The 22,488-nt window shown below is 45.5% G+C and overlaps 1 protein-coding gene across 1 annotated transcript in view; it reads left to right on the forward strand.

Annotated features, from left to right (window-relative positions):
• The first annotated feature begins 18,065 nt into the window (after window positions 1-18,065).
• The window catches only part of Tspan5 (tetraspanin 5), a 160,927-nt gene continuing 156,504 nt past the window's right edge, over window positions 18,066-22,488 (forward strand). Inside the window, exon 1 of the mRNA XM_034499845.2 lies at window positions 18,066-18,491. Coding sequence (XP_034355736.1) covers window positions 18,411-18,491 — 81 coding nt within the window. The 5' untranslated portion in view covers window positions 18,066-18,410. The remainder of the gene's footprint in view (window positions 18,492-22,488) is intronic.

Below are 22,488 nucleotides of genomic sequence, written 5' to 3' on the forward strand. Positions count from 1 at the left end.
TGAGCCAGGGAGTGGCACTATTAGGAGGTGTGGCCATGTGGTAGGTGTGTCACTGTGGGCGTGAGCCTAAGACTTTCATCCTAGCTGCCTGGAAGTCATTATTCTGCTAGCAGCCTTCTGATGAAGATGTAGAACTCTCAGCTCCTCCTGTACCATGCCTGCCTGGATGCTGCCATGTTCCTACCTTGATAATAATGGGTTGAACCTCTGAACCTGTAAGCCAACCCCAATTAAATGTTGTCCTAATGAGAGTTGCCTTGGTCATGGTGTCTGTTCACAACAGTTGAACCCTAACTAAGACAGTTTTGGTATGTTTGAAACAGGAATTCACCATGAAGACCAGAAGCTGGCCTTGAACTCAGATCCTCCTGTCTTAGCCTCTTGAGTATTGGGGTTACAGGTACATGTTACCAGGCCCAGATTTGTAACATGGAATCTGATTTTTTTTGACTCACCCCCAGGTTACTACGATGACATTTTCTCTGACCTCCATTATCGAATGTAGTTCTCTGCTTGCATTCCTCTCTCACCATCTCTGATTTATCCATCCTCATAGTTGAGATCAGACAGATTGTGTGTGTATGTGTGTGTGGCCGCATGCGTGCATGCATCATAGGCGAGAAGAAAGCATCAGGCAGCCCACTCTGTCATTTTCTTCCTTTGAGACAAACTCTCTCACTGAACTTGAAGCTAGTTTCCAACCTAGCCACGGGGTCACATGGGGTCGCATGGGGTCACATGGGGTCACATGGGGTCACATGGGGTCACATGGGGTCACATGGGGTCACATGGGATGGTGTGCTGCTTTTTATGTGGGTTCTGAAGGTTTAAATTCATGTATTCACATTTACCCTAGAAGCACAGAATCATCTCCCCAGCCACCACCCCTTTTTGAAACAGGGTTTTATATAGCCCACGCTAGCCTTTGCTATATAGCCAAGGTGACCTTGAACTACTGATCCTCCTGTCTTTGCTTCTAAGTACTGTGAGTATAACTGTGAGACTATACAACTGGCTTCAGATAGATCTTTTTACAAATAAAACTTTTTACAAAAAATTTTACGTTTTTCTAACAAATAAAATGCATCCTAAGCTGGTCAAATGCACTTATCCAACCAAACACAGAAGTATTCTGCTCGAAGCCTTCAGATGAAGATGTAGAACTCTCAGCTCCTCCTGCACCATGCCTGCCTGGATGCTGCCATGCTCCCAGCTTGATGATAATGGACTGAATCTCTGAACCTGTAAACCAGCCCCAATTAAATGTTGTCATTTGTAAGACTTGCCTTGGTCATGGTGTCTTCACACCAGTGAAACCCTAACTAAGATAGAAGTTGGTCCTTTTATGGTCAATAGGCTGCACGGTCTGACACCCCTCACCACCACCCCCCCCCCCCCCGTCTTCATCTTCATCCAGTCCCTCATTCTCTTACTCTGTACTAATAGCAATATATTTTTTGCTTTGGGTGGCAGTAAGCCTAACCATATGCCAGCATCTTTATATTCTGCTGTTCCCCTTTGCAAGAACACTGTTCTTCTAGACAAAGCTATTGACTCTGTGCTATATTTTATTTAAATATTTATTTAAACATTACTTCCTTGGAGGTCTTTCCACCCTGATATGCTGTACTGTGTTCCCTGCAACTGCAACTGCATTCGTGCCTGTAATTCCTAAGAGAAGGAAACACAGTCTCACTATGACCCGGAATTAGACAATGAGGACAGAAACACAGCAAAATGAAGAAACTGGATACATTAAATCAGTGATGGAAGCAAGAGACGTGTTATAGCTGAGCTGCAGAGGATGGGGCAGAGTGAGTGACTCCAAGGGGACTAACCTACAGAACCTATGCTGGTAAGTTTAGTATATACTTCACACAAGCTATGGGCACCTGGGAAGATAGAACTTCAAGTGAGAAATGTCTCTATTCCACTGGCCTGAAGGCAAGGCTATGAAGTGATGAAAGAGGACCTAGCCTGCTATGGGCAGTGCCCCCTTTGGGCATGTGGTCCTGGGCTGTAAAAGAAAGCAGGCTGAGCAAGCCATGGAGAGCAAGCCAGTAAGCAGCACTCCTCCATGGTGTCTGCTTCAGTTCCTGCCTCGGAATTCTGCTCTGCTTAAATTTCTGCCTTGGCTCCCCTTAATCACAGAGCATAATCTAGATGTGTAAGCAAAACAAGCCTAAGATGCTTTTGGTTATTTATTTTTAAATCACATCAATAGAGACCTAATTAGGACAGAGGCCCTGGGGCAGGGTGGGAAGGAGGTCACAGGCTGTTCGGCAAAAGCTTAGCGTTCTAAGACAAAATGAGTCCAATCACTCTTTCCTACTTAGCGGCAAGTGGTCCAAGGCTTAAGTGTGCTTCTGGGAAAAGGTAGCTTCTTATAGAACTAGAGATTTAAGAGAATTAGTCATCAAAAATGCAGTTCATATAATATACAATCTTGAGTCTTTGTATAATAATTTTAAAAACTAAATCAAACTGTTTCTTAACAAAAATCTCCACAGCTGGTCCCACTGCACTGGTGGTCCCGCTGCTCTGATGGTCCCACTGCACTGGTGGTCCCGCTGCACTGGTGGTCCCTCTGCACTGGTGGTCCCACTGCTCTGATGGTCCCACTGCTCTGATGGTCCCGATGCATTGGTGGTCCCACTGCACTGGTGGTCCCACTGCATTGGTGGTCCCACTGCATTGGTGGTCCCACTGCACTGGTGGCCCCACTGCTCTGATGGTCCCGATGCATTGGTGGTCCCGCTGCTCCGGTGGTCCCACTGGGCAGGAAGAGCTGGGACCTCTTTAAGAGAGAAGCCAGAGTGAATGTGCTCCATGTCTATGCTGGAGCCCCATCTGTGTCTATAACTTGCGCATTCCAAATATCTCTTCAGTGGACGCTTCTATTGCTCTCTGGTTAATGCTCTGACAGATCTTCTGTTTGCTTTAGCTGGCAATCTTCTCCTTTTGCCACTTCATGTTGAAAATCAGAGGTGTTATAACTGGAAATGAAAAGGGTTTACATCCTGGGGTTCTCCAATTTTCCTTAGCGTCAGGCACATTTCAGAGAACAAAACTCCAGTCTATGAGCAGACAAAAGCAGAATTGTTCTAAAGACCCATAGCCCAGAACCCACTTTGTTTTCCCACGTGCTTTACAAAGATACTTTGGAAGGTTCTTGGAAATCTCCCCCCACAGGTTCAGTCCAGCTTTATCCTTTACAATAGGGAGGGTTTCTTCCCACCCCGCAGTGGGAACTGGCTGATGAAGGCGGTATGGGCGGTTAGGATCCGTCTCCTAAGTCCTCACAGTTTCTCCTTCTTTATATAGCGTGGCCTCTTCCTCTCTGGGTCCATCTTGGTCATTCGCTGTCCGACTCCACAGAAAGAAGCACAGGGAATCGAATTACCCACCACAGCTTCACCACAAGGTCAAGAGAGGAAAGAGCTACTGCGCTGGATTGCCCTGGATTCGGCAGCTTCTCCACAGTGATCTCATTTATCTACGCTGCTCTACTTTCAGTCTCTTTGGTAATTCCAAGTGGCCTGTGCAATCGTTATCTGGCCCTTGCGGGGAGATAAAAAGCCTTGTTGGTTTTAAAGGGAAAGTTTTACTGATTGAAATTTTATCGGCAGAATGGCCATGGAAATTAGTTAGTGCGCATGCTCTCTCTCTCTCTCTCTCTCTCTCTCTCTCTCTCTCTCTCTCTCTCTCTCTCTCTCTCTCTCTCTCTCTCTTTAGGAAAAAGTACTGAGACCTATGAGCTAACCACTGAAATTGAGAATTGTTAAGAGACTTTTGCATGTCCTAGGAAACTGTCAAAGGAGGCCACGGTAAGGTCATTTGCCACCTATAAACTTTCTGCACTACATGCATACTTGTTAATTCTCCTAAAGTTATCTCCTGGCTACAACTTACCTCCTTGGGAATGTCTGGCATAAGAGTCATTGCCTAATCATATGTCTAAATGACAGGAACTAGAATCATTGGAGAGGAAGGAGGCTTAATTTAGAAAATGCCTCCATAAGATCAGGCTGTAGGGAAATTGGTAGGTCATTTTTTTAAAACAATGATTGATATGGGAGGACCCAGCCCATTGTAGGTGGGGCTACCCCTGGCCCAGTAGTCTCTTTCTCTTTATAGTCTCTATAATAAATATATATTTATATAATATATAATAATATAATATAATGTATATTTATATATAGTCTCTATATTAAGGCAGGCTGAGCAAGCCCTGGGGAGTAATTCAATAAGCAGCACTCCTCTGTGGCCTCTGCATCAGCCCCTGCCTCCAGGTTCTTGAGTTCTTGTCCTGACTTCTTTTGATGATAAACAGTGATATGGAAGATCAAGCTAAGTAAACTATTTCCTCCACAAGTTGCTTCGGTTATGATGCTTCATCACAGCAATAGAAACCCTAAGACAGCCATCCATCTTTAATTTATAGGAACCCAACATCAAACCTGCCAGGGTAGAAACCGTTCCCAACTCCATCCTCATATAAATGAGGGGAACACACGGGCACCCACTTTGTGTGGCAACTCATCACGTAGGTGCCCATCTCGTCATCTAGTTGTGTCTCCAGACTCAGATTTGTTCACATGGTAGTACTAAAAATAAAATTGGAAGCCAAGAAAATGAATAATTCAACTAACATATTCAGTCTGGAATATCTGAAAATTCATATTTAACACAGGATTGAATTTGCTCAGCTGTTTACATTCTCTCCCTGCCTCTCCCATCTTCTCTGTCTGATTTATATCAGGAGCTGAGGCAGCTGTGGATTGAAATGTATTGGTTTCTGGACTCCAGTTCGGCCCCATCATCCCCTCTCACCCTCACATCTGGCCACTCCCCATCCCCCTCCACCTACCTGGATCCCAGGCACTATGGCTGCTCTCTGAGTCCTGTGTGCCGAGAAGCAGCTCAGCTGGCTTCTGCATATCACCTGGTGCTTGTGACTAAAGGTATATGACCATGACAATGACCACAGACCCAGGATCTACATAGAATGTCCTGTGGAAAAAGTTTTTTCTTTCCTGTCAACAAAGCATTCCTTAGCTCAGTAGTCTACTATGATTCCTTACGTGAAGGGCAACTCCCTTCAGGAGGACACTTGGGGGGCACTTTGAAGATTATGTAAGCTTAGGATTTCCCAGGGTTCTCTAGTGAAAAGCAGCATATTGGCACTTATTTCTTTAAACAGATTCCTGGATCCCAAACAGATGCATATATATAAGCACCTAGAGAAAGGGCCCTGCAAATCTGTTTATATCAATCTTCTATAAAATTCTTGCCATTGTGCCAAGTTAGGAAACACTACTCTATAAAGATTTCTGTTGGCTTCTGAGCTCCATGCCAGCAGTTTATGAAGACCCAGGAACCACAGTCCTTGGCATTTATATAGTGCCAGGTTTAGTGTCAGAGGTGTATCAATAGCAGGATGCAAGGTTAGGCTGGTCTGCATGGGCTAGATTCTGGGCCTTGCTGAGTTCTGAGGGATGAAAGAGTTAAGAGAAGGGACAAGCTGTCTTTTCATAACAAGAGCTGGACTCCCTTCTAATTGCCTTGGTTCTAACCAGGTTCTGTTCTGTCGCACGCATGTATGTACTTTGGACCTGTTCCTCCTCTCCAGTGGTGGCCTGGTCCATCGGTATGACATTCTGACGTGTGTCTCCAGTTCCGGAGACACTTCCCTGCCCAGACAGTGTTAGAGAGAAGGAAGCCATGACAGGACACTTGAAGCTGAGATGCAGGTAGAAAGTAACATTACAGAAGCTGTAAGTTGGAAACCTGATCATTTCTGGGGTTTTATAAGACAAGAAGGTACTTAGTTCAGCATACAATACTTGCTGTAGTATTAATTCATCATACTGAAGGATGATAATTCCTAGTCTCTGCCTCAAACTTCAGTCTCCCTGGGTGATACTAAGTATTTATAGGATGAATCTGAACATAAAACTAGCTTTTTAAAAAAAAATAACAATCTTATACCTTTAAAAAATTTTTATAGAAGATAAATAATTGAATTGAAATAAAACAAAAGTTAGTTTTGATTATAAATTGCTTTGTATTTTATGCCTAGTAACTTAAGCATGTCGCTCTGGGATTGATGGATTTGAAAAATATACTGAATATTAGCTATTGCTATTATGCGAGCGATATGGAGATATTGGGTTTATGTATGTTAATTTGACTCATGTGCAAGTCAAAACATGTACACTCTTAATCAGCAGCTGGCTTAAGATGCTTTCCACACTTGTAAAAAATGAAAAGTACTGCAAGCTATTTTCTACCTTGTCGCTCATGCTGTCAGCTGTACTTACTGTGAATCCAGTGCATGTGGTTTATCTGGGTCCGGGACTGAGTTAACAAAAGCAGAAGAAAATATGTCCCTTTTGTAGGTGGGGGGAGGGGGCAACTTAAATTTTCTTGTTTACGCTCTGAGGAGTACTTCTGTAAAATTTTATGTCAGCTGGGTGTGGTGGTACAGCCCCTGTAATCTCTGTTCTTGGAAGGTAGAGGCAGGAGGTAGCAGGTCACGAGTTCAAGGTCGCCCTCAGTTACTTAATACATGAGACGTGGCCTCTAAAAACCAAACAAGCAAATAAGTATAAACTTGTTTGTGTCACTTGAATTCTTAAGTAGATAGAATTTTGGAGAGGCCCTATAGCCATTTAACGGATCCTCGACTGACATTTCCATTAAAGCTTTAAATCATTCAGTAATTTCCTTGCTTGATAACTAGTGCTGGGCATGAGCCTTTGTAGAATTTGCACAAGGCTCCTGGTCCTGGCAGTCTCCTGGAAAAGATGCTGAATCACCCACCTCACAGAGAACAGCCCAAGCTGTAGCTCTGCTGTCACCAGCACGTCCCAACTCACCTGTGAGGCACTCAGTACCTCTAGAGAGCAGAGGAGGCCAAAGAGCCTGGCTGCCTGTATGGCACTGCCTAGAAGGACCCAGGTTCTGGGGCTCCTGTTCTGGGCCTCCTAGATCCTCCTTGGAAAGAGTGTTTTTCTCAACAGCCTTCCTTGGGGTTCTAAGGACCAACCAGCGATTGGTTAAGTTTAGTAGGAGGGTAGCTCTATAAGAGAAGAAAGGAATATTGGGATAAACTCTGGGGTAAACATCATTTTTCATGAAACTGCCTCTTAATTAATTTTCAATTCTATGAGATCTCCCGAAGTGAGGACACACACAGTTCAACTGTAGACTACATATCATCTAAATGTGATCACATTTGAACAGAGCAGCTTATTTCTCTGTCTTGAACTGTACCTCACTTGTCACTTGTTAACATGGATTTTTGCTTCTATGGTAAACTGTGCATGACATCGTAGTTATGATCTTACCCATGTTAGGCGTACGGTTCCACTGTCACAGACACATTCTCAGCACCGTGCAACCACTACCTCTGTTTCCAGAACTTTTTGCAATCCCAAACAGAAATTAATACTTTCAAAGTTCATTCCTGTTGTAACAGCTATCAGATTTTCTTGCCTGTGAGATGGCTCAGTGGGTAAAATGCTTGCCATGCAAAACTGACGACCCGAGTTCAGTTCCTGGAACCCACAAAAAAACAAGAAGAGGAGACTGACATCTGCTTTCTCAGTCAGGACTTTTCAGGCAAGATGGGAGGCAGAGAATGGCCTGGAAGCTTGCTGGCCAGCTAGCCTAGAAAATGCAGAACAGTAGAGACATCAAGAGAGCCTCAACAAGGTGGAAGTTGAGAATCGACACATGTATGCAGATACATACACACACACACACACACACACAGAGAGAGACAGAGAGGGGGTGGGGAGAGAGACTCAAAGTATTTTTTGAAAAGCTATCAGAATTTCCACCTTGTTAAGGTGGAAACATTATATACTTAATATACTAAATTTAGTTGCTGGTGTAGTTTACTTTTTATTGCTGTGCTAAACTCTGTGATTTAAAGGTAAATTGGGGCAGAAAGGGTTTATTTTCGCTTACAGGTGGCAACCCATCATCAAGCCAAGGGAGGAACTGAACCAGAATCAAAGATCACAAATGATGCTTACTGACTTTCTTCCAGACGTATGTCCAGCTACCATTCTTCACAGTCCAGACCTATCTGCCTATGGGTGGTACTGTCCGACATAGACTGGGCCCTCCTACATCACCTGGCTACGGAAAAAAATGTCCCACAGATATGTCCATGGGCCAATTTGTCAGTTGATGGCCCCTCTTCTTAGGTGTGTCAACTTTGTGGCAAGTTGACATTAAAATCAACCATCATACATGGAATGGTAATTTTAATATAAATGTATGCCATAAATTAATATGGAAGTTTCTTTATCTTAGCTCGTTCTCCAATAATGACACAGAGAGACCAAGGTTTATTTTCAACTGAAAGTATAGTAACTAGGCCTTATAATTCTATTCTAATTCTCTAGTCTAATCTGGTTACTGGCCAGCCAAAATCACTGAGATACTTGCATTTTTGTACTGGTCTGGCCCTTGGCCTTCAGGTGTACTCTGCCTCGATGTCTTCTGGACTGCTTCCTCATGGCGACTCCTCTTTTCCTCTGGTTGTCTCCCTCCTCCCCTGGCTGGCAGAAATACCACCTCATGCTCTCCATTGTCTAGTTACTGGCTTTTCCAGCTTTTATTGACAAGGCAGAGAATAAATGATGAACGTTGTTTACGTAAACTCGAGACAGGAAATTCTTGACATAAGCATTACAATATCATGTCTGGATCACAACAAGGTATGGGCGCAGAAAAACCAGCATTCAAAACAACACAAGGATAAACTTTACATGCTGCACAAGACCATTATGCCCACTCATATATGATTGTGTGACATATAATTTTGTTATATGATAATACATATTATTTACCCGTTGACAGCCAGTTGGCTTCTACCCTTTGACCAATGGCCAGCGATCAACACTGAAGTCCTGTGTTGGTTTGTTTCCTATCCTCAGTTCTTTGAGGACTGGAATTTCTGGGACTTATGGGCACTGAAGGGTTTCCCACAGCAGCTACAACCTAGTGGGTAAATGTTGAAATTAAAACTCATTTGTGGGCTGGAGAGATGGCTCAGCGGTTAAGAGCACTGACTGCTCTTCCAGAGGTCCTGAGTTCAATTCCCAGCAACCACAAGATGGCTCACAACCATCTGTAACGGGATCCAATGCCGTCTTCTGGTATGTCTGAAGACAGCTACAGTACTCATATACATAAAATAAATAAATGTAAAAAAAATTTTTTTTAAAAAAGTCATTCTTTTGGTCTTGACCTCATTCAAATCAACAACTTGGATGTAAGACAGTCTTATATCCAAGATTAATAAAAATTTTACATAATAGATTACATGTAAGATTAATGTATTCTTGTTCCTGGTAGTTGTATTCAGTCAACAAAATGAGGGGAGAAAAAGAGGGGGTGGAGGAGAAGGAAGAAAAACAGAATTAGGTGGTTTTATTTATTTTTTAAAATAATTCCATCATGAACATTAACCCCATGCATCTTGCATGCTTTATTTAATCTCTTCTCGCCCATGTTTTTACTTATATTTCTTCCAGTTACTGACTTACTTAATCAGAAACCATGGATACAGTTTTGCTTGTTTACTTTTTTACATATGTGGTCATGGCGGTGGTAGATGGGACAGGATCTGACTATATAGCTCAGGCTGGAATCTAATTCACAAGCCCCCTGCCTCCGCTTATGAGTACTAGGATTATAGCCATGCATCACTAGACCAGGCTAGGCACAAGTATATGCTCAGTAAATATTTGTTGTTGAGTCAATTAATTGCAAAATAATAAAACCTAAACAAACATCTGATATATTTGCTGATACCCATTTCTGTTTCTTGACACCAAGTGCAGACACATTTGCACCAAGTGCAGAAAGAAAGTGATGTGTCACAGAAGCAGAGTTTTGTTTTCAAAAGGAAAACCGAGATTTTGCTTTTTCTTATTTTATATGGGTGTTCTGTTTGCATGGAAGTGTACCACATGTGTCTAGTGCCAGAGAGGCCAGATGAGGGCGTCAAATCTGGAACTGGAGTTACAGGCCCTTGCTAACTGTCATGTAGGGGCTAAGAATAAACCTTGGGTCTTCTACATGAGTAGCAAGTGCTTTTAATCACTGAGTGATTATATCTGCAGTCCCACAAACAAAGGTTTTAGAGGCAGAGAAGAATCAATGTTAAGAGAGGAAATTACTGGGTACAGTTAGCATGTCCAGAGTTAAATGGAACAGACTACAGAAGGATTTGGATTCTATTTAACCTGGGAAAATGTGGGTGGTGGGTAGGAAGGAGGAGTTTGTGGTGTGGGGAATGGCATTTCAAAGCTATTTGGAAGTTGGAATGAGGTTGGAAATAAAGGGCCTATGCAAACAGTTTGCCTTTAATGAATGAAGCCAACTGAGAAAGAAGCCACTCACTCCAGAATGTACTGGGCAACGAGGGCAGGTTCTGAACTGAAAATCACAGTCTCAAAGAGAAACTGGAAGTTGCTCCCAATCTGATGAAGAAGGTTTCTCTGCTCTGTGTTGGGCACTGACAAATGGAAGATTTAATGAACAAGACTTTTCTCTGCACAATAAGATCAAGCGTATTATTTACTAATGGGAAAAAATATGACAAAACATACATAATAGCTTTCTTTGTACAGTTTCCGTGAAGGACCCTTTAAAGGTGTCTTCTAAGTATTAGAGAATGAGGATATACTATTTTTTTCTGTAAGATGAAGCTTTTAAAGATCATGTTGTATTGATTAGAATGTTTTGGGCTAAGCTGCAGAAAGAGCCTTTAACTAAATCAGTCAGAAAGGAAGTCCACTGGAAAGAAGCAAGCTGGCTTGTGGAAGCCGCAGCCTGGCAGGACCAGGCTGTACTGAAGGAGGCAAAAGGCAGCCTCAGGCTTGTCCACAGGTGCCAAGGAAGAGGTCCAAGTGTGCCTAGTGGGTCCCTCACCCTGCTAAGTGTCAGGAAGGGAGCTTCTGCCAACTTGTGCCCCAGTCTTATGGAGAGCGTGGGCCCTGGCTTTCAGCTGTTTCTAAAGCCAGAAGAAATTGAGGGACTATGACTAAGAGAAAATGAAATGGTGCCCATGTAGGCATACACATCACGTCACCGCTCCAGAGAAAGGCCAGAGGATGACTGTGGGTTGCTTTCCTTACGTCATGTGGGTCCTGGGGATTGAATTCATGTAGTCAGGGTTTTTTTTTTTTTTTGGTTGGTTGGTTGGTTGGTTTTTTTTTTTTCAAGTACCCCACCCTAAGTTATAATGATTTTAAAGTGTAAGAAGCATGCCCTATATAGGATTGTTTAATCATGTTTCCCTCTTTTTATCTTCTTGGGGTTCTGAAAAGTTATTCCCTCTCATGGGTATGGCTGGGACATAGAACCAGAGGGCCATAGTGGTGGAATAATTCTTGGGGATTTTGCTTACTTTGGAGTGGAAAAGAAGGTACGATATTCATTTAACATAGCCAAAGTGGTGTTTAATTTAATTGCATTTGAGGTGGGGTGACCATGGTTTTGATCAGGGTTCTTTGCGTTGCTAATCTGAGATACTCACTCTGAAGTATCTAAAGCCAGGGCGGGATGTGAAGAGTTTGTAAATCTCAGGCCTGGAGCAAAGTCTTAGAGATAGCACGCTTCCAGAGAGCAAAACATGTGAGCCTTGTGGATGCCCACCCCGTGGGAGGTACCTTGTTTTCTCCCCGTTTAGCTCCCTTCTTTCTGCAGCAGAGGCTCTGGTTACCTGGGACAAAAGCATGGAAACATTGTCTCCATCAGAACTGCAATCAGGGATACCGTTGCTTTTGAATCCCAGCTGAGAGAGAAGAGTCTGGGGTTGACCTAGTTTTCATTTGGTTGTTTCGAGGACAGGGTCCACATACAGTCCTTGGGTTGTGAAAGTCTGAGAGAAAAGAATGGGTGTGAGCTGTTGGGTCCCCTGAGACATTCCCTGTGTATGTTGAACAGAGGCAGAAGCTGCGGTGAGAAAGGCAAAAGCATGGAGATGGTGCTGTGAGAGAAACCTGGGAGGACTTTGGTGGTGATTCCAGAAGATGAATCTAGAAGATTCTAGAAGATGGATAAAAAACTGACCTAGTTGGGTTTTTCTGTTGCTGTGGTAATGCACTGACCAAAAAACCAATTTAAGGGAGAGAACAACATTTAAGAGGTTGTTTCATTTTCTAATCCCAAGGTCCTACAGAGTATATCACCTAAGGAAGTCAGGGCGGGAGCTCACAGCAAGAACCTGGGGTCAGGAACTGAAGCAGAGGCCATGGAGGAGCGCTCACTGGCTTGCTCCCCATGATTTGCTTCTTCTGCTTTCTTGTAGAACCCAAAACCACCTGCCCAGGGTTTATACCACCTACAGTTGGCTAGGTTTCCCACATCGATCACTAATCAAGAAAGTGTCCCACAAACATTCCCATAGGCCACTTTGACAGAGGCAATTCTTCAACTGAAGTTGTTCCCAGTCTGTGTCAAGTTGACAGAACCTAACTTGCACAGGACCGCAAGAGGACAATGGCCAAGTTAAGGGGCTTTCTTTTATGGGTGTAGAAATGGCACCTTCTCTCCGAATGTCACAACTAAGAAAGTGCTGACATGGGCAGAATGTCCTTCAGGACCAGGTAGATCAGTCATGCACTGTAGTGTGACAGCCTAGGTTTCTTCATTTTTCTCTCTATTGTCCTTAGTGTGAATTTTATTACCAAGGGACCAGATGCCATTTGCAGCATAGTGGGGTTCAAGGGCAATGGGATGCCATTTCTTAAATACAAGAAGATTCACAAAAAACTCTCCTTACCATACATGGCCGAGAGAAAGGTAACGGAGGCTTCTATACCAGCAAACACTGGGGGTCTGGGCACAAGAAGGCAGTGGCAGGCTATCAGCAGTATGGGCTACAAAGTAGACAATGGGAAATTCAGAGCTTAGGAAAACACAGAGGCCTCTCAGGAAGGAGTCAGAATGGGGGGAGGCCAGAAGGTAGGGCAGGAAGACTGAAACAAGACAGAGGCAGCTGGGCAAACTGCTAAATGCAGGGTCTGTAGCAGAAGTGCCATGGCCGTATCTCACTGTTCATCAACGCAACTGTTAGAACATTCTTTACCTGTTCGTACTGCCATTTAAAAAACCCATTAGCTCTTTAGTAATTAAACTTATTAACCATTTTCAACCTCAGAATTATAAATGAGATGATTATAGCAAAATTCCCCACAGATCTCTTTTCACCTCAGAGTAAGCCAGGATTTATTGGATTGTGGTGGAGCTGTATGAAATATGATTGTTTTTTTATGTAGGTCTTTATTTATAATTTGCTTTCTAATTATAAAAGACACACACACACACACACACACACACACACACACACACACACACACACAGAATTCCACAGTCTTGGTGGGCATCACTGTGTCTAGAGGCTCCTAGAGATGGGATTGTGCTTGGGAGGGAGATTATGTGCACAGTTTTATAGTGGTCAAAAGGGAAGTGACCAGTCTTGTGGACTGGGGCATAGATTTGGATGACTAAGCAGACATCTCACTCATTTTGCTGAGGATATTTTAAATTGTAAGTTTGTTTCTTCTTGTGACTAGCTATTAGTTTAAGATGTCATGAGCCATGCTGCTTCAGACCAGATGCTCTGGGCCTGCTCATTAAGGTGTGGAATTCTCTGCATCCGAGCTAGGATTTCTTCAGGCCACTGTAGCTAGGCTTGTTATGGTTAACTCATTCTGGTGAGAGAGAGAGAGAGAGAGAGAGAGAGAGAGAGAGAGAGAGAGACAGAGACAGAGACAGAGAGACAGAGACAGAGAGACAGAGACAGAGACACTGACTCAGCTCAGAGGCAGTGGTGGCCTTAGTCTGAGTGGATGACCTGTTCAGAGGCAAACATAGCCTCACTTTGAGCACTCTGAGGGGAGAATAGTTCAGCACAGCCATCAGGCAGAACTACATCCCATACCCAACCACTATTATTTCTTAGGAAATGACTCTTAACATTTTATATATGATTGTAATCCATCTTGTAGAGAATATCATATACATGGTACAAGAACATGATAAACAAATTATCGCTTATGTGACAAGATTTGGAAAACAAATACATATGTACAGATAAAACAGGTCTTACCCTCGCTGGTATTTTTGAGTCTCCTAGTTTACGGCCAACATTACACTTTCTTTTATTTTCTATTGTTGATAGTGTGTTGGTTGGTTTTTGTCAACTTGGGAAGAGGGAATCTCAACTGAGGATTGCCAGTATCAGATTGGCCTGACGGCAAGTCTGTGGAGCATCTTCCTGATTTAATGATTGATGAGGGAGTGTCCAGATCACCATGGTGGTACCACCCCTGGGTGGGTGGTCCTCAGGTGTGTAAGACAACCTGACTAAACAGACCATGGGGAACAAGCCAGTAGGGAACATGGCTCTGTGGCCTCTGCTTCAGTTTCTGTCTCCAGGTTCCTGCCTTGGCTTCCCTCAGTGATGGACTGTAACTCGTAAGTCAAATAAACCCCTTCCTCCCACCGTTTCTTGGTCATGGTGTTTTATCACAGCGATAGAAAGCAAACTAAGATGGATCTCTTACTCACCAAAGAAATATGTGTACATGTACACTTTTGCCAACAGAGTTGTAATTCCACAGCATGGTAACCCACACTGCATATGTTGCTATGCCCCTTACATTTTGTCATTTAACAATCGTACTTAAAGATAATTCCTTAGACTATGCCTTTAAACTTTATAATTTGCCAATACATTGGCATATGCTTTATAATCATCATCCTCAATGGCTGTAAAACTTGAGCAAATGCTTCATTCAGTCTTTTAATAAATATTTACCAGGCACCTGCAGAGCCCAGATGATTCTTAGATAAGAAGAGATAAGCCACACCCTTAAAGGAGTGGAGAAGCAGCCAGGTAAACAAGCAATTACAAGCTATAGCGAAGTGCCAGGATAGGAGAAAGCCTCGAGACTTTACACACAGGTGTCGAAGGGTAAGCAAGGCAAGTCATAGGCAAAAGGCAAGCAGAGGACTCTAGCCAGAGCCTGGGCTGTGAGCAAAGGCACAGATATGGGGAAGATGGCTGTAGTCAGGTGACCATAAGGAGTTGGGTACAGCCCCAACTACTTGATCTATCAACTTGTGGTCAAGTGTTCAATATAAATAATGCTACCACATATAGCTTGCAGTATACAGCCTTTCCCATATCTCAGAGTATTTCTTTGGCTACATTCCCAGACCTGGGCCTGCTGAGTCAAAATGTGATAGTTTGACCTGAGAGACAGAGCCAAAACGCTTTCCAAATGGACCGTGTCTCTCGTACGTTGTAAGTGTGTAGACCTTGCAGGGCACTGCAACGCTATGTATAAGCCAGTGCTCATTTGATTAGCAGAAAGTTAAATTACTCCATATATGTTAATTTAGATGTTTTTTTTTTACGTGTTTTGTTATTTGCTTATTGTTTTGAGACAGGGTTTTATTGTGTATTGATGGCTAGCCTCAAACTCAAGAGATTCCCCCTGTCTCCATCTTCTGAGCCCTGGGATCAAAGGCTTGTACCGTTGCCCTGCATCAAGGAATATTTCTACCCAGAAGTTTAGCAAATATTCTACTTTGTGCATTGCTTAAAAATATGTTGAATGCATTAATCTTCACAGAAGTAATGTGGGCTATATGAAGTGATATGGGACGACTCGTGTTTTATTGTTGTCTTTTGTTTTTTAGCCATTCTCCAAATTGCCAATGAGTGATCTGAATTATACCTTCTCCATTGAACTTCTCTCTCTCTCTCTCTCTCTCTCTCTCTCTCTCTCTCTCTCTCAGATAGGTTCTCAGGTATCCCACTGTGGTCCAGAATTTAATATGTACCCGAGGATGACTTTGAACCTCTGACACTCCCACCCCCACCTCCCAAGTGCTGGCAACGCAGACACACAGCACTGTGGTCTATTGATGTTTAAGGTTTTATTCTGAGAGATGTTTTAGGTTCGTGGCGGCGGAGGAGGAAAACGACACACTCCGGCATTTCTGTTATATGACATCCCCCAAAGGCAAAACTGTGGAAATACAAAACATCAGTGGCTCGGGCGGGGGTGGGGAGTGTGGAATGTGTAGGCAGAGCCCAGAAGGTTTCTTAGGACAGAGAAAATACGTGGTATGATGCTCTAATGAGAGACACGTGTCATTAGACGTTCATCTAAGCTATGGATATGCAGCAGCAAAGGCTGACCCCAGTCAGCTCTGGATCTGAGTGATAATTATGTGTCAGAGAAGGTTCATCAAGTTGCCGAAAATGAGCCACGTTGGTGAGGAGTGGTTGTGAAGAGAAACCATCCCTGTGTGAAGGCAAGGGTCCTCAGGGTATCACTTAAGGATAAGGCTAAGTCATCGGTTGGATTTAATTCGAGTCCTTTTTTTTTTGAAAGGTGTCACATAGCTAAAGAGAGACCTTTCCTCTGACTTTTCCTGCGTTCTGCGGCAGCAGACCTATTTATATACAGAAAGCATTACAACAGCATGTGTAGGCTTAGGCAAAGCTGGCCAGCTCGCTTTTTGTTAATAAGGAAATCCACTGCTGGAAGGAGGCCTCTTTGAGCTGGGTGGAGGGAACTAGGGAGATTTCATCACTGCTTGCCAGCGACATGGCATGGAGTAAGTAGTGTTCCTGGTCCTCCTGCCTTTTGGGTACCCTCATTCACAACTGTGATTGTAACAGAGCCTTAACACCCCTGAAAGCCAGGTCCATCTAGAAAGAATTTACTGCAGGTCAGGTAAACTTCTTGCCTTACCAGAGCTTGACTGCAGGTTGCAGATTTTTAGCAAAAGGCAGAGGGAGTCACTTAGCAAAATCCTAGGCAAGAGACTTTGGACCTCAACTTCTCCACTGCCACCCCTGTGTTATCACCTGTGGAGCGTCTTAAACATGCAAATTTGTGGGCCCAATCTCACTGGGTGGTTCTGCAAATCCTTATCTTTTTCTACCGTGGGTGTTTGAAGACTTAAGCAAATTCCCCTAGATGTTGCCACGCACTTCCAAACTGCCATTTCTTTTCTTTCCTACAAAACCCTGTTTCCCTGCACTTGTGCAAAGTGCCCGAAGTGTGGGCATACACAACTGCCCGGTACCTGCTCACCTGTGCTTCTCAAAGTTCCCACCCTTTACTCTGTCCTCTCCCAGAGGTCAGGAGTGCCCTACATCTATAAATACAACTGTGATTTCCCAGAGGAAGACAGTCCAGTATGTAACTCCCGATCCCTTCCTCAGATAGGAAGCAGTTACGTTCCTTAGACCATATTCCATCAAAGGTGGGAAGAAGTTCGTGCTGTGGAAGTGGACCTGGGTCAGGACTCCTCTGGGCCAGCTCCCCTTACTCGCCTCCATTTGCTGGATGACATTCGTTTCTTTGGCAGTTGGGAAGAATGGATTGGTCACGGAGGGATTCAGAGTATCCTTTGAGACGCCCACTCCCCCATTCTCTCCTCTTTAACTCCTAGATCCCTCTTGAGCACCTCAACAAAGCCCGCCCGCGACCCTCTGCTTTGCTGTTGGGTGGCAAGGAGTCCGCTCTTCCTCATAGCAGTGCAGGAGGAGGTCTGTGTGGTTAGATAGCAAGGGGATCCTCTGTGTGTGTGAGTGTGTGTGTGAGTGTGTGTGTGTGCGCGCGCGCCTGTGTGCTGGGAGGAGGGCTCTCACCCAACCCTCGCGCCCTGAAGCCCCTCTTTTTCAGGGTACCCCCAGAGCTGCTGGTGGCCAAGAGAAGGACCCGCATCTTAGCCTCCGGGGTCGGTCCCTCCGCCCTGGCTGCTCTAGTTTAGCGCGCTGCTGGGCGCTCCCTCGTCTCTCCCGGCCGCAAAGGAGAAGAAGGGAAGAAGGGGCGGGGAGCAAGGAGGCAAAGAAACAGAGGGACACGCGGAGCGCGACAGAGGTGGCGCGGCTGCGTCGTGCGGCCGCCTCTCGGGAGCTCCCGAGCACGAGTCGAGCGCGCGCGCGCCTCGCCGACCCAGGCGCCGGGCGGAGCAGCGGGCAGGGGCGGGCGGAGCGAGCGGCGGGCGGAGCGAGTGGTGGGAGGCGCGCGAGCGGGCGGCGGGCAGCGTCTCCGCCGGCATCTGCGCGGCCGCCTCTGCCCGGAGCCCGGGGACCGAGCGCCGGACCCGCTGCCTGGCGCACGGACGCGGGGCTCCCGCTTTGTGCTCCGTGCTGGTTCGACGAGCATTCCCGGAGGCTGTGGCCACCGCGCCCCGGCGGCCTCGGAGGCCCGCGGCTGGAGGTGCCGGATCCGCTCGGTCCGCGCGGCTGAGCCCCGCGTGCCCCATTGCTCGCCGGGCTGCTCCGAGCCGCGGTGCTCCGGGGCTCCAAACTCGGGCTGGCGGGGCAAGTGTCTTCATGAACCCAGAGGATGTCCGGGAAGCACTACAAGGGTCCTGAAGTCAGTTGTTGCATCAAATACTTCATTTTTGGCTTCAATGTCATATTTTGGGTAAGTTGGAGCGCTCCTGGGCTTCCAAGTGCTGTGGCGGATGGGTGGGCAACGGTCCCCCGCCGTGGTCGCTGCCTTTACTTTTCGCCACCCCCTGGGGTTCCTGCCTTAGTCGCGGCGAGAGGCGTCTACCTTCCGCCTTCCCGGCTCGAGCGCGGGGGAGAGAAACACTTCATCCTTTCCAGGACCCGGAGGAGGTGAAAAGAGGAACCAAGCCTGGCAGGGGGCAGCCAGGCCTCAGGGTGGCTTTTTTCTTTCTTTTCTTTTTTTCTTTCTTTTTTACTAAGGGGGCGGGGGGGGGGTGAATAGCTTGGGTACGGATGGGAGGACGGCTGGGCAGTTTGAGAGACGAGGGAGCACACAGATTAGATTTGCTTCCCGTGGGATCTGGATGTTGGGCAGAGCGTGGTGTCATAATGGGGCAGGCTAATCGGGCAGAGCCGACCCCGAGATCCACCTTCCAGCGCCGATCTGATTGGCCGAGGGCTCCGCTCTGTGTTGCCGCGGCTGGTCTGTGCCGTGCTCAGCGTGTATCTCCTTGCACCATCTCGGGCTTTGTGTAGGTTGCAGATGCTGTGTGATGTGTGGCTCTGTAATGTGCACGTAAATAACACGTCCTGCATGCTCCTCTCAGGCAGTAAAGCGCTCCCTTTGCATAATGGACTGGCCAAGTGGGCGTGCTGGGTGGAGGGATTTATTTCTCTGTGTATCCTTGTGGAATAACTAGTCATCAGTCAACATATGTTTCGGTGTGCGCGAGCCTCACGTCTTCCCTTTTTAAAGGGGTGACACACAGCGGGCCGGGTTTTAGGTACCCTGGGAGACATGCAAAGGAGAAGGTGTGTAAGACCTGTTTTACTGGCTAAGCAGGTGAGCTGCTGCTTGCACACCGGCTCCAAACCCGGGCTCTGCTTGGCACTGCCTTGTGTGGGGCGCCTGTTGTAATCAGGCTGGGACCCTACTCTTTTGTTTTGATTCTTTTCTGCGACCTTAGAAACGTGTTCAGCAACCAGACAAAGAGTTCTCCAGGACAAGAGGCGCGGGGGTGGGGGGTGGGGGGTGGGGGGGTATGGTTCGTTGGTTGGTTGGTTGGCATTGGTTGGCAAACCATGTTATTTTCCAGTCCCCCTCTTCCCATCCGGTTGCCTTCCTCCTAGGCACCCCTCTCTCCATGGGAGGTAAAGATGGTTGTGGTCTGTGGGGATATCCCCAAGTTTCTGCGAGGTAAACAATGATCCAGTGGTCTGAATCCAGGGCGTTTTAATTTGGACTCCCCTTAATTGTGGCTGTTTGCTGTCGACATGCACATCTGTGAGGATAGTTATAGACATCTGATGTTCCACCCTCTTCCACTCACTTTCCAGCTTATTTAATTTTCTCTCAGAGTGTGTGTGTTTTTATGTGTGTTTTGTGAAAGGAAAGGAAATGGACTTTGTGTCAACATGTCATCTGTCCCCAGGACTGGACCAGATTGATGAGGGAGTGTGGGAATAAATACCATATACAGTCATTCACGGGCAGTTTTGTTTTTTCTGTCAGTAGTAATATATGGTTCCTGAGAGCACCCCCCCACCCCCCAGCAAATAGAGCAAGAGGAAATTCTTTTCTTTTCTTCTTCTTCTTCTTTTTTTTCTTCTCTCCTGGACCCTTTCTGGAAATGTTTTAAAGTGGTGGGTAGGCATGTTTCCCATTGAGGTATTCTGATTGAGCTGAACTACGAGAGGCAAGGACCCTCACATGGGGCTGCGGGTGTGTGTGTGTGTCTGTGTGTGTGTGTGTGTGTCTGTGTGTGTCTGTGTGTGTGTGAGTGCCTGGGCCTCTTCATTCTGCTTGAACACTTCCAAACCTTCCAAAAGTTGCACATTACAGCTACCAGGCAACAAAAAGCACCCACGGGCTTTCTCTGCACTTTCATAGCGGGGAGTGAAAGGGAAATAAAGAGGATTGGGGGACCGTTTCCCTGGCAGTTTGGTGTAATTTTGTAGAGAGCACAAAGGCAAATTTAGCCCTGTGTCTGGATTAGGCTGCAGCAGAACCCCTCAGTTGTGGAGAGCTTCAACAAAATTGCAGATTGCTTGCATGGGGAGTTCCAGAACAGGGCCCACATCTTGTCTGATTTTGAAGTATTTCTGTGGGCGGGCAGTAGGTAGTTTCGTGGCGAGTCAGAGAACAGGCTGAGGCCATGAAGTCCTTTCCTCTCTCTGTCCTTACAGTGCTGAGGGCTACTTCTAGTCTTCCACGCTGCTCACTGTCTCCAAATGATCTCCGATGTAAATGCCCCATTTCATCAGGGCCAGTGGGCTCTAGCAAAAATCAACAGGAAAACTCCCATGTTATAGTTAAAAGCAATCCACACCAAAATGTTAGTGAACAGAGGTCTGGCAGCAGCTGCAAAACCCTGCACACTTCTGTCTTCAGCCACCAACCTGCCCAGGATAGCAGAGTTGACCCTTCAGCTGTACAGTTCTGACGGAGGAATTGGTAACTGAGACCACGGGCTCCTGATCTTTCGTCTTCACATTGACTAAATTCGAAATTCATTGACGGCGTTTGAACGTAATAGTTCTTGTAAAATAAGAGGGAACACACAGTGGCAGATGTGACAGCTCGGATCTCTTGCTAATCAGTACTCTGACTGTGTTAATCAGTTAACTGCCCTGGGCCTTCGTTCCTCAGCTATTAGAATGAAGAATTTGGTTGAATCGTGAGGTTCTTCCTGTTTCTAACAAAGACTTTGTTGAGTTCTAATATGCCAGGCAAGACACAATCTGAGGGATGAGCAGTAGTCTGTAATGAAAAAGGCATGCACTGGAAATTTGCTTAGTTATAGACAGTCCTTTACTAGACATGCTCACAGGCTAATTCGTTTTTCATTTCTTCTTTGATGTTTTTTTTTTTTTTTTTTTTTCATTTAAAGAAAAAAAGCCTTTCACTGAAGTTTTCTTGCTTGTTGAGTTATTGGTATGGCCGCATATTTCCCTGTCTCTCCCCTCGATCTCAAGTGTGACGGGCGCTCAGAGTCATTAGCTGTATTTTTATTATTAGAATTACAGCTTCATGTGTAAGATCCTAATTCTTTTATATAACAGTGCTGATATTGTGAGTAAGAAAGTCAACATCTTGTACAGATTCCTTTCTTCTTAGTTAGCACAGGGTGGTGGGGAAAACCTTGTTTTTCTTGCTCTATATTGGAAGAACTCAAGCCAGCAGGAATTGATTTTATTGAGGGTGTCACCAGAGGAAGATATGTCTCAGAAACACTGAGTTGTCTTTGGGGTGGAGGAGAGAAGGGAAGAGGGGTTTGTTTTAAGGTCAGTCCTTTGGGGAGTTAATTCCTCTATCCTGTCACAGACCATCTGTAGATGTTTTGTTCTGGACCTTGACTCTTAACTGTTTCTCAGAAAGTAAGTGAAAGCCAACATCCTGGTTACTTACTGCTGCCTAACAAGCCCCCAGACTTTAGAAGTTCAAAACAAAACCTCATTATTGTAGTTCACAATTGTTCCCCTTAGGGAGACTTCTAATCTGGGGCCTCTATGCAGTTGCCGTGAGCAGAGGCTGGAGTTTTTTGATGTTTCCTTTGGGTGGGGAACCCGGGCTGCTGCTCACCTGTGACTGGCAGGTGATGCTTACCTCAGCTGTGGTTGTCAGCTGTAGCACGGCACATGGATTCTCTGAGACTTGAAGCAGCTTCCAGGCAGTTTAACTGTGCTGCCACTTGGCACGTTAGTCAAAGTCCTCATAGAGTCTGCTCAATTGAAGGTTCCGTCTTTGGATAGGGAAATGTCAAGGTCACTTTGTGGAAGGTTATGCAGTGAGCCGGCTAGTCTTATGTCCACTTGACACAAGCTACAGCTATCTGAAAGGAGAGCACCTCAACTGAGGAAATGCCCCTCTAAGGTCCGATTGTAGGGCAATTTCTTAATTAGTGATTGATGTAGGAGGGCCTAGCACATTGTGGGTATTGCTATTCTTGGCCTAGTGGTTCTGGGTGCTA

This window comes from Arvicanthis niloticus, chromosome 4 (genome assembly GCF_011762505.2).
Source record: "Arvicanthis niloticus isolate mArvNil1 chromosome 4, mArvNil1.pat.X, whole genome shotgun sequence".
In the NCBI taxonomy this organism is placed as follows: Eukaryota; Metazoa; Chordata; class Mammalia; order Rodentia; family Muridae; genus Arvicanthis; species Arvicanthis niloticus.